Below are 11864 nucleotides of genomic sequence, written 5' to 3' on the forward strand. Positions count from 1 at the left end.
GCCTTGTTTCCATTGTTAGGCTGCTATAAAAATGAATGTGAATGGGTTCTATGAGCTCCAAGCCTCATGCTCACCTCTTGGTGGATTCTTGACCCCAGATTTCATTGCCATGGGGACATTTTGAGGGGACTTGGGACTTGTCCAGCATCAGAAGCTGGGATGTGTCCAATGCAAGACTTGAACCCAGGTCTCCCTAACTACCAAGCTGGCCCCTCTATCCAATGCACCACAGTGCCCCCACCTCTCTCTTTCTCTCTCTTCTCTCTCCCCCCTCTCTATCTCCCCTTGTCTCTTTCTCTCTCTCTCTCTCTCTGTCTCTCTCTCTCTCTGTCTCCCTCTCTCTCTCCTTCTGTCTCTCTTAATTGCTATTATAATTTTCACCAAATGCAAGTATTTCTTGGTCTCCCCAACAGCTAGTGTGCTCCCTCTCAGACTACTTTGTATTTTATCACTTCGTATGCATTTGCTGTTATTCATTTTGTATTTACGCTGTATATACTTGTGTGTGTACTTGTGGTCATTCCCATTAGATTCTTTGCCAGTAAAGAGCGTCTCATTCTTTGTCCTTATATCCCCAGCATCAGCATAGTCCCTGGTACAAAGGAAGTATTTTATTAATTCTTGTTGATGGATTGTTTGACTTAATACACTGCACTAGGAGATAGGAGATCTGGATTCTCAATTTGGTTCTGTCACTGACTAATTGGGTCACTGGGCCAGTGATGGAACCTCTCTGGATATCAGCTCTGTCATGAATTCTCTAAAACAGGGCTAAGGAAGTCACCTGCTCCAATCTCCCATTTCAGGCTTAGAGCAAAATTCAGAATCCCAGACACTGAATCTCGGAGCCAGAAGGGCCCTCCAGATGAGTAATTCTAATCCTTTCCAGAGCAGGAAGGCCAGGACAGCCCCTGTGACCGACTTAAGGTTAGACTCATCCATGCCCCAATTGTTTCAGGCCCAGATCAAACTACAGATCTAAAGCTATTTCTTATGTCCTTATAGATAACAATTCCTTACTACAGATACTGATCACACACAATCAATGAACTGTGTTACAAGTGGACCATCATTACAGTGAAGAGTTATTGCCCACAATCACCTAGGCAAAACTTTGATTTATAAAAATTTAAGAACAAGGTAAAGATTTGAAGATGGTAAAGTCCCATGAAAATAAATCTAGCCATTTAGCGCTCATGTATTGGCCATGTGCTATGTGTCAGGTCCATGGAAGGGATCATTACTTCCTGACTGCTTGGTTTTGGGAGTGCAGATGTTCCTTCCACTCACAAAGATCAGAGGCCTAGCTTCAGCTCCTATCTCTGTCCTTTGCTAGTTGTGTGGCCTTGGGTAGGTCACTCCCTTGCCCTGGGCCTCTCTCCTTGGTTATACAACGAAGGGGCTTGACTTAATGACCTCTAATCTCCCTTGTGGCTCTGAAACCTATGATTTTTGCTGTTTTCTGCATAGCTCATACGTCTCATATGTCAAGGGTTCACTCGTTCCTTGTCTTCTTTTTCTTGGGCTTAGATGTGGATGAGTGCCTGGATAACAATGGTGGCTGCCAGCAGATCTGTGTGAACACTATGGGCAGCTATGAGTGCCAGTGCCGGGAGGGCTTTTTCCTGAGTGATAACCAACACACCTGCATTCACCGCTCCAATGGTAAGTGCCTAGAAGGAAAGCCTCTCCTGCGCCTCCGCATTGTCTCTTCCCAATCCTAGAGCTAAGACTGGGGATGTGGTGGACGTGGGACAAATCCCATGGGTTACCCACTGTAATAAATGCTGCAGAAACAGAAAGTGATGGGCAGTGAACTCCAGCCTAGGTCCGCCATCTTTGTCCCCTTCCCCTCCACATGGGTTTACTGGTGAACTTTGGAGAAGTATTGGTGGAGGACCCTGGGAGCTCAGGGCTCTGCCGGCCTTAGAGTGCACAGCCCTGGCTGGGAAATGCTTCTCTTGCATACCTTACTCTCTACAGGGAATGTGGGGAGAAAGCCAAGTGAGACTTTCTCTCCTCAACAAGCTATCTTGTTGGGGTTCGTAGTCAGGTATGCAGCCTGGGCTGGTTGAAGCCCTGTATTGATGGGCCCCTGGCCCTGGTTGGCATGAGAGTAGGACAGGACGCTGTGTGAGCGGAGAGAGGGACAGGTACAATAGGTGCTGTGGAGAGAGCAGCAGGAAAGTTTGGCGACTGATTGTACGTGAGAGTTAAGGGAAAGTGAGGAGTCAAAAATGACCACAAGGTGGGGAATTTGAATGACTCAATCACGGTGGTACCCTCAATAGCAACAGGGAAGCTGGAAAGAGGGATGGCCCAAGGAAGAATAAAACCATGAGATCCTCGATGGAGACCACACTCAATCCATGCCTGTTTATCCTGTGCCATTTGCTCTGTCTGATCCGAAGTAAAGAGAGAAGGGGCTTTACCTATGACTGCTTTTAGAGTGCTTCAGGACGTGCCTTGTTTCTCTGATCTCTTGGGAGTAGATTCCCTGGCACCCAGGAGGTAGGAGAGGAGTCAACAGAAATAGAGCTAAGTCTTTTAGGGAAGTGTTGGAGTGGGGGGAGGGAGAAGAGAATTAAGAAGAAACCAAACCTGTCTGGGAGGACAACTGGCCCTTTCTAGTGCTTGGGGCTGGAGGGTCCCTGGGACTGACTCAGGAGCACAGATGCTCTGACTCAGACATTCTTTGGACATTGAACTCATAGTGGACACTGTTCCTGACCTAGACTCAGGCAGGAGGTAGAGAGGACCAATGGAAGGGCTGTGGGGCAAGAATAAAGGTTGGCGGGATCCTCATGGGATGGAAAGAGAAAAGAATGAGGAGATTGGGGTCACCTGCGTGACCTTGGGAAAATCCTCCTCTCAGCCTCAGTGCCCTCTCTGCCCAATGAGGGTGTTAGAGGAGGTAGCCTCCACAGCCCCTTCCAGCCTGGAGATCCTCTCACATGAAGGCCAACAGCCCAAATGTGGAGCCGCCTCCATGAAGCCTTCTCTGACTGGTCCAGCTCTCGCTGCCCTCTCCCTCCTGAAACAGCCGTTCACAGATCACCTGTGCTGTTCATTGGTCCTTAGCACGGTTCCTCATACTGTGAGTTGTTTTTAGATGTATCTGTTTTGTTCCTTCTCCTCGGATGAGCTGTAGGACCCTTGGGGGCAGAGACTGTGTCTAATGCTCTCTTGCTTTCTCAGAGTCTGGTACAGGGTCCGACACACAGTAGGTACCCAGGGAATATCTAATGTGTTACAGTCACTCTCTGTGGCCAGGGTTTGATCCTATCCAGTCCAACCCAAAAACATGTATTAAGTGTCTAATGGTGGACAGACCCCAGTGCTGAGAGCCGGACAAGGAAATTCGAAGGGTCTGATTTTGTCCATCTAGGCACTTCCTTCACCAACACACATCACAGGACCCTCCCCAGCCTGGTGGCTCCTTAAGCCAAAGCATTTTTTGGCTGTGGCCAAACAAATCGACCCTCCTGTCACCAGCCTGCTAATGATGCATAACCTGTGATGATTGACTGATTTGTGACTGATTAAATTTGGGAGGGGAGAGAGGGAAGACAGCCTCAAGGTTATGATTATGGAACCTGGATGAATGCTGTTACCTTGAGAAGAATGAAGAAAGTCAGAGGGAGGAGTGGGTTGCAGGGAAAAGATGCTGAGTTTGAGATGCCAGTGGGATGTCCAGATGGAGAGAGATTTGCTATGGACAGAATTGTTGGAAGTGCAGGTCTGAGGCTCAGGACTAGAGATACATGTTTGAAAGTCAGAGCGGGACAATCATCCAAGGCAGAATAAACTGGGAAGAAAGGAAGGGAATGAAAATGTGTTAGGTACCTATGGACCAGGCACTATGCCAAGGGACTTCACAAATATCTCATCTGATCCTTACCATGACCCTGGGAGGGACATGCTATTATGATCCCCACTTTACAACTGAGGAAACTGAGGGCAACATCTTAAGTGAGTGTCACACAGGCAGTAAGTGCCTGAGTCTAAGCTGAACTCAGGCCTTCCTGATGTCAGGCCCAGCACACCATATACTGCTCGCCCCCCTTGTTGATGAGTGAGTGAAGGGGGAAGAGAGTCGAGGATGGAATACTTACCTGGGAACTGCTTAGGATGGTTTGTCCCCAAAGCCCTCTGGGCAGGGACCCTATTCCCTTTGGCTTCCAGACTCAGCAATTCCACAGCATCCTAGCATTGATTTTGGGACACTGACTCTTCTCCCAAAAGGACACCCTCCTTCTGGCCCATGGTCAGAGTCTGCACTGTGCTGGGTGGGTGGCCCATTCCTGTCATGGGCCACTGAACTCGGAGAGATGGAAGGTATGCCCAGAGCCTCTTGCTCCAATTCTGGCCTGGGCAAGTCCCTTAGTTTCAGTAAATCTGAGTTTCCTCATCTGCAAAATGGGGGTAATGATTCCTGTAGCAGCTACCTCACGGTGAGCCAAGGATCAAATGAGATAAGGCCCATAAAATGTGTCACAAATGCCATAGTGAAGTCAGCTTATTACTGTTATAAAAAATGATGGCAAGAATCTTAGGATCAGGAGATTCCTCAGATATCTGGTCCAGCTTCCTCATCTTACCAGTATGATAAGTGGAGGGGGAAGGGCCTGGCCCAAAGTAACCAAGTCAGGACATATCAAAGCCGATTCTCCTTGTCCCAAACCCAATGTCCAGCCAGCCAGAGGGCAATAATCTTTACTTAAAATCAATCAACTTTGTTAATGTGGCAGAAATCACTCCATTAGAACCACTAAAGCTGGTTCTAAGTTTCTAAGGGTTTGTTTAGAAAAGTTCAGAAATGAAAAAGATGTGCTCGAAATCAAACTTTTGGGAACCCCAGACTATGGCCCCCTTTTCCCTTCTCCAGCTGAATCCAAAGCTGAGAAACCCAACTCCTTGGCCTGGGTGGAGACAGAGCTGAGCCTTTCCTGGGAATGGTATACTTAAAGGTCATTATCTCCAAGGCCTGCCAGTCATTCCACTCTAGATAAATCGTTCCCATTCTGGGCCTATTTGGCCAATGGTGGCGAGGCCTTAATGGAAACCACTTGGCTGGACTGCCAATGCCATCCGGATTTCAGCTTGCACATTATAAAAGTCCCCCCACTGCAAGGGGCTTGACTGTCCAAGAGGGAGCCCAGAGAAGGCCACTGCACTGTTCCAGGCCCAGACCGGATTTTATAGGGCTAGTGTCGATTGATGGAGAAAAGAGGAAGAGGATGCTTATGTCCAGAGCAGCCACATCCCGCAGCCATGGTGGGGTGGGGTGGGGTGGAGAAGGCGGACAGAAGCATGTGAGGCATCACTTGTGTGAGGTTAGACTCGGCTTTTGGGTTGAGCCAAACACAAAGATGAGGAGTAAATCATGTATGGCTGTCTTTAAAGGTGCTGGGTTCAGGCCCAGCTCTGTTCTTTATACCCCAGAGGAGCCTGGGCAAGGCAGCCAATACAATAGTAATGAGAGGAGCTAACATTTATAAAGCCTTTTTCAGTTTACAAAACACATCTCCTAATCCACACAATAAAGTCATCTGAGGTAAGCAATGCAAGGATCCTTATCCCCACTTTATAGATGGGCAAACTGATGCCCAGAGAATCAAAGAATCATAAGAGAACAGATTTAGGAGCCACTGAGTCTAACCCACTCATTTTATGAATGAGGAAATTGAGAACCAGAGAGAAGCAATGATTTGCCACCTGGCACATAGGAAGCTGTCAGAGGTAGGATCTGAACCCAGCGCTTCCTACTCAGAGCCTTGTCCACTCCCCCACTTTGCCTCCTCCCCTTGAAGAGGGGGATACTCCAACCCACAAAGGGGCAGTGATTTGTCCAAGGTCCAGGAGCCCCCAGCCTGCAGAGCCCCAGGTCAGCTAATCAGTGGCTAAAGCCAGCAGAGATTGGGTCTTCTAACTACAAGCCCCACAGTTTCCCATTACACCATGCTACCCCTTGCATTGCCCCTAGAAGGAGCTTCTCCACCATTGTTCCTGCCACCGAGCCTGAAATCCTCACCATTTTCTACCTCTAAACTTTAGGCTAAAGAGTCTGAGCATCTTTATCAAAGGAAGGTAGGATTATCTGACCGAGAATTATACCTGCTTGCTTCTTCACTCAAGTGAATTAATCTGCTTAACCAGCAGAAACCACTAGCCACAGGTCCAGGACACCAGGTTCATGACAGGCCTCTGCAGGGCCCCCTTTTCTGCATTCCCACAGATGCCATCCCAGGGCAGGCCCAGCGGAGGATAGCTCCCACCCAGACCATTTCAGAATCCCCCTTGGTCATCCTGCCTTGATTTCCCACCACTCCAATCTACCCCCAGACATCTGCCAATATGATTCACCCAAAGTACAAGGTAGACCATAGATATTCCACTAGACTTGGTAAATTCCTAGCTAATATCTATAGGATCAGATACAAAACCTGGAATTTAGAGCTCTTGATGACCCCTCTGCTCTTTGTATACAAGTCTCTTTTCCAAACATTTACTGTCTAACCCCACAGGGCTGCTCATTCCCATTTCCCATCACCGTTCCTTTGTTCTGGCTGACCTCTGTGCCTGGAATTGTGTCCCTCCCCCCCTTCTCCTCTCAGAATACCTGGTTTCATTCAACACTCATCTCAGGCACCATGTTCCCCAGGAGGCCTTCCTTAGCCCCTCCACAGGTTGCTATCCAGTATCTCCTTCTCCAAGGTTATCTGATCTTAACTTGGAGCTTGTGTGTTCCTGTTTAAGTACCTGTTATCTCCTCCATTCGAAAGTCAGCTTCTTGTGGTTAGGGGGCATTTTGCATTTGTCTTTGTACCCCCGGCACTTAGTAACTCAACACATAGTAGGTCTCTAATAAATGCTTGCCTGTGAGTGGATTGGAATCTCAGAGTCTCGGGTGAGGACTGAGCACCTCCCAGTCTGTGGAGAAGCAGAGGCAAGATCTGGAGGGCTATGCTTATGGGACACCAAGTAAGCCAGTTTGTCTGAAACATAGAGCATATGAAAGGAAGAGGGCGAGATCAGCCTGGAAGAGACAGACTGGAGACAGATCACAAAGGCCCGTCGATGCCAAGCTGAGGGGCGTTGTCTCATGCTAGCGAGCTCCTTCAGATGCTTGAGAACAATTTGCTTAGATGTGTGCTAGCACAGCATTGCCTTGGTTGTGGCGTGAAGGATGGATTGAAGGCGGACGCTGAACCCAGGTGTCCAATGAGAAGGCTGCTGTGGATCTTCTTCTAGATCCGAAGGGCAAGAGCCTGCATTGAGTGGGGACCCAGGGAGGGAGTGAGTGAGGAGGGAGAGCTGCCTGATGCAGCATTGGTTGGACAGGCAGAGAATACATGAAGTGTATCATGAAGCCTGGAGGCTGAGGCCTTGCTTCCCCCCACGCTCCACCCACTCTGTTCTGGTCCACTCAGGTGTGTCTTTATAGATCCCCTTTTCCAGTGAAAGCTCCTGGAGAGGGGGGATTATTTCCTTTATTCTATCGGCATCCCATAAAGCTTCTGCCCAACGCCTGGCCCCTGGAAAGTGGATAGTAAATGCTTGCTGACTGACTGAAGGATTGAGTAGCTCCCTCCTTTCTTCTCTCTGTCATTTATATATCCAATCAACATTTATTAAACACCTAAGTACGCACTATGGGTGCCACCATGTTTGCCCTGGTAGCAGGATACAACGCCAGCACAGGCAGCTATAATGCAGAATGAGACATGAAATACCTACCAGAAAGCCACAAAGTGCAGAGTTCAGAAGCAGAGGTAGGGGCTCTGTCTGGGCGGGCCAGGAATGTTCTGCAGGAGAGCTGGGAATCTGAGGTGGGCTTTAAAGGATGGGCAGGCTGGTTACAGGCATCCCCCAGAAGAGGCTTCCATAAAGAGGAGGAAGGAAGAGGAGGAGGAGGAGGATGTCTGGGCACAGGGTACTACCTGAGCCAAGTCAAAGAGGCAGGAAGGCCGGGGAGATGTCGAGGAATTGAGGGCAGATAACAGGCCAGTTTGGTAAAGCCTAGCCCATGCGGGAAGGAACCGTGATAGAAATGACAAAAGGTCATGTGGTGTCTTGTTAGAGAGGGACTTTATTGCAAGGATTTTGTCCTTTATTGGGGGGGGGGACAGGGAACAGCTAATACACAGAGGAGTAGTGGGATCTCAGCCAGGCATTTGGGAGATGACCCTGGCAGGGCCTCCAGGATGAACTGGGGGAGGAGAGACCGAAGTGGGGGAGACAACTTGGTATTCAGTCCTGTGTGATGCTCTGTGACCCCATTTGGGTTTTCTCGGCAGAGATGTGGACCGGTTTGCCATTATCTTTCTCCAGCTTATTTTACAGATGAGGAAACTGAGGCAAACAGGGGTAAGTGACTTGTTCAGAGTCATCCAGCTAGTAAGTGTCTGAGGCAGGATTTGAACTCAGGAAGATGGGTCTGCCTGGTGCTCTGTGCACTGCCACTAGCTGCCTTGTGAGGAGACTACTTAGGAGTGAAGGTTTTATAATACAGTTCATGTGCAAAAGCTGGCCCTCCCCTGACAGCGTATTAATGTCTCCTAGGGATCATTACCCAGAAGACTCTTGGGTTTGCCAAGGACTGGTCCTGCTCTTCATCTGTTACCCTATCTGGATCAGAGAGGCTTTTTTGGCTCTGAAAAGGAGTCTCAATAGTGGCCCCAAACAAACACTGAGTGCTGGTGGATGTAACCTCCCTGGGGTCAGGCTGCTAATTGAATTCTTCTTGTCCCTCTTCTGATGAGATTGAGCAGAGGTGGGGGAGCCGGGTGTGGAGGGGGGGCAGCCTTTGAAACATCTGAAAGCACTTACTGCTGTTTCTCTGGTGGGTGTCACTAAGCTGAAGAAATGGAGAAAATCAATGAGTCTGGGCCCCTCTCCAAAGCTGCTGCAGAAGGAGGGAGCACAACAGGCTGTCCAGTGTTTGAAAACAGCAAGTGACTCAGAAGCTCTCCATAAACTCCCCCAGAATCACATACTGTCAGGGGGATCTCAGAATACGGGATGTCAGGGGTAAGGGAACCTTAGAACCCAGGATGTCAGAGTTGAGAGGGGCCTTAGAACAGGGAATGTCAGAGCTGGGAGGGAGCTTAGAACAAGAAACATTAAAGCAGAAATGCATCTCGTATATTAAATCCACCCCCCATTTTACAAATAAGGGAATTGATTCAGAGAAGGTGAATTTTTGTCCAGAAGAACCCAGTTCTCCTGACTCCCGGTCTGGTCTCTTTTCACTCTGCCACAATGACTCTAGAGGGTGAAAGCAGTTACTTAACTTTACCACACATGCAGAGAATTTAAGCTGAACTTGTTGTGCCCTGTGATTGATTGCCCTGCTCCCTTTGGATGGCTTCATTTCTCTTTATAGTTTTGGCCCCCAGACAAATGCAGCTACTCAGCTTCTGCGCCCAGGCCTCTCTGGCCCTGGCAAGTGATAAACAGCTCCTCAGGCAGCCCGTAATTTCAAAAGCAGTGACCTTTGAGCCCCAGTGGCTAAATGTTCACAATATATACTAGGCTAGTGGGACTTGTTTCTCTAAATCTTGATGACAGAGCACTCCCAAATGCCTTCTGGGCCCACAATGCATCCTCATTAGCAGAAATAAAACAAAAGATGAACTTCGAATGGGGCAAAAAGAGCCCAAGGAATGGACTTCTTGTCTCATTGTAAGCTTGTGGACTGAAAAGGCAAACCATGGGATTTTCTGACCCCTAATGACAACTGCAGGATCCCTGTCTCAGGACTGGGAAGATCTTGTCCAAGAGCCTATCTGAGCTTGAACACTTCCAGTGATGAAGAACTCACTACCTTCCAAGGCAGAGGAAATTCTTCCTTGCATAGAGTACAAATCTGCTTCCTTTGAACCCTGCCTAGTTCTGCCTTCTGGGCCCAAGCAAAACAAGGGTGACCCTTCTTCCCTGGGCCAGCTCTTCAGATACTGGATGATCACAATCACGTTGTACTCCACCAATCTTCTCTACTCTAGACTGAACAAGCCCACAGTGGTTTTCACTTCCCCTCACCATCTTGCTCCTCTTCCTCCAGTCTATCGCTGGCCTAAAATGTGGTGCCCACCCATAACACTCCAGACTTAGTCTGACCAGGGAAGAAGCCAGCAGCTTGGTCTGGACTCTCTCAACCAGATTTTTTCTTTTTTTCTGGCTAGTCACATTATTGATTTCCATTGAACTTGCAGTTCATACAGCCCCCAGATCTTTTTAATCTGGACATGTTTTCTAACCATGACTTGACCATCCTTCACTTGCATGGTTGACATTTGGAGTCGAAATGCCCAAGACCTCTTCCTCAGTCTAAACACCAGATGTCCGTGATCCTGGGTTCTGGAAGGCTTACCCAGTGGAACATGAGCTCTGGCAGGACCTAGCCAGACGGCAAGGCTCATGGCGCAGGCCCAGTGACAATTCCATCTTGGGTCTAAGGACAAGCCTGGTAGAATATTGCTGTCTTCAAATAGCTGAAGTGCTTCCATGATCAAGAGGGATTTAACTTGTTGAGCTTGACCCCAGAGGGAAGAACCAAGAAGAATGGGGAGAAACTACAGAGAGGCAGAATTTAGTCTAATAAGTGGAAATATTTCCCAACAGTGAATGCTGCCCAGAAATGGGGGTGTAGACTACTTTATCAATTCAATGAGCTCTTCCTCACTGAAGGTGTTAAACAAAGGCTGGGAGGCTGATAAAGACATTCTAATGCAGGGGAAACTGGACTAGTTGACCTCTGAAGTTTTATTTTTTTTTAACTATGAGAATCTATGATTCTATCACCTTTGTATTCATATTTTTTGGAAATCTCAACACTTCTGACATTAACCGACAAGAGCCTGCACAGGAAGAGCATCCCTGGGACCAAGAGCCTCAACAGAAGGCTTGTGAAGAGGTCAAGGATCATACAAGGAATGGCTGAAAAAAACGAGAATTCCTAACCTGTTGCTTAGAGAACAGGGCAGGGGAGGAGAGAGCTGGTCAGCATCTGAAGGTTCTCTGACTGGGCAGAGAGACCAACTTCATAGGATCTCAGAGCTTGAATGACTTTGAGACCAGCTCATCCAGCTCCCTCATTTACAGGGAGAACAAAATGTGTTCAGAGAGCAATGCAAGCATCTGTGAAATGCCAGGCACTGTGCCAAGGACTAGGGCTACAAAGAAAGACAAAAACAGTCCCTTGGGGAGCTCGCTGTGTCAATGAGGAACACAACACACAGACAACTGTGTATAAATGAGGGAGATGCAAGATGAATTGGAGATGATCTTAGAGGGAGGTCCCTGGCATGAAGATGGATGGAAAAGGCTTCTTGCAGAAGGTGGGACTTTGGCCAAGGCATAGATGGTGAAAATGCACAAAGTTGGGAGATGGAGTGTCTCCATGGCAAGGAGGAATGTCCCTACACTGCTGAGTATGAGTAGGGCAAGGCAAGTGACTCCTCCAAGGGCATGCTATGAGTCACTAGGAGAACAAGGCCTAGAACTCAGGTTTCAGATACAGTTCTCCTTTTTGGCTCTTTGTATATGGAAATGTTCGGCCTTGTCAGTGCTTACCAATAATAGCTAAGGTTTATATAGCACTCCTATGTGCCAAGTAATTCACAACTTTTTATCTCATTTGGTCCTCACAGCAGCCCTAGGAAACAACTGCTATTTTTATCTCCATTTTGCAGGTAAGGATACTGTAGCATATAGAGATTAAGTGACTCGCCCAGGGTCACACAGATATAAAGTGTCTGAGTTTGGATTTGAATTCAGGTCTTCCTGACTCCAAGCCCAGCACTCTATCAAAAAAAGGAAGGAAGGAAGGAAGGAAGGAAGGAAGGAAGGAAGGAAGGAAG

The 11864-nt window shown here is 48.1% G+C and overlaps 1 protein-coding gene across 2 annotated transcripts in view; it reads left to right on the forward strand.

Moving 5' to 3' along the window:
• Positions 1 to 11864, forward strand: part of SCUBE1 (signal peptide, CUB domain and EGF like domain containing 1) — a 240493-nt gene that overhangs the window by 77358 nt on the left and 151271 nt on the right. For both annotated transcript variants that reach the window (XM_069102903.1, XM_069102904.1), the window contains exon 4: positions 1531 to 1665. In XM_069102903.1, the coding sequence (XP_068959004.1) occupies positions 1531 to 1665 (135 nt within the window). The remainder of the gene's footprint in view (positions 1 to 1530; positions 1666 to 11864) is intronic.

Source organism: Petaurus breviceps, unplaced genomic scaffold (assembly GCF_028583685.1).
Source record: "Petaurus breviceps papuanus isolate PSGF00001 unplaced genomic scaffold, PetGlider_PUasm1.0 558, whole genome shotgun sequence".
Classification (NCBI taxonomy): Eukaryota; Metazoa; Chordata; class Mammalia; order Diprotodontia; family Petauridae; genus Petaurus; species Petaurus breviceps.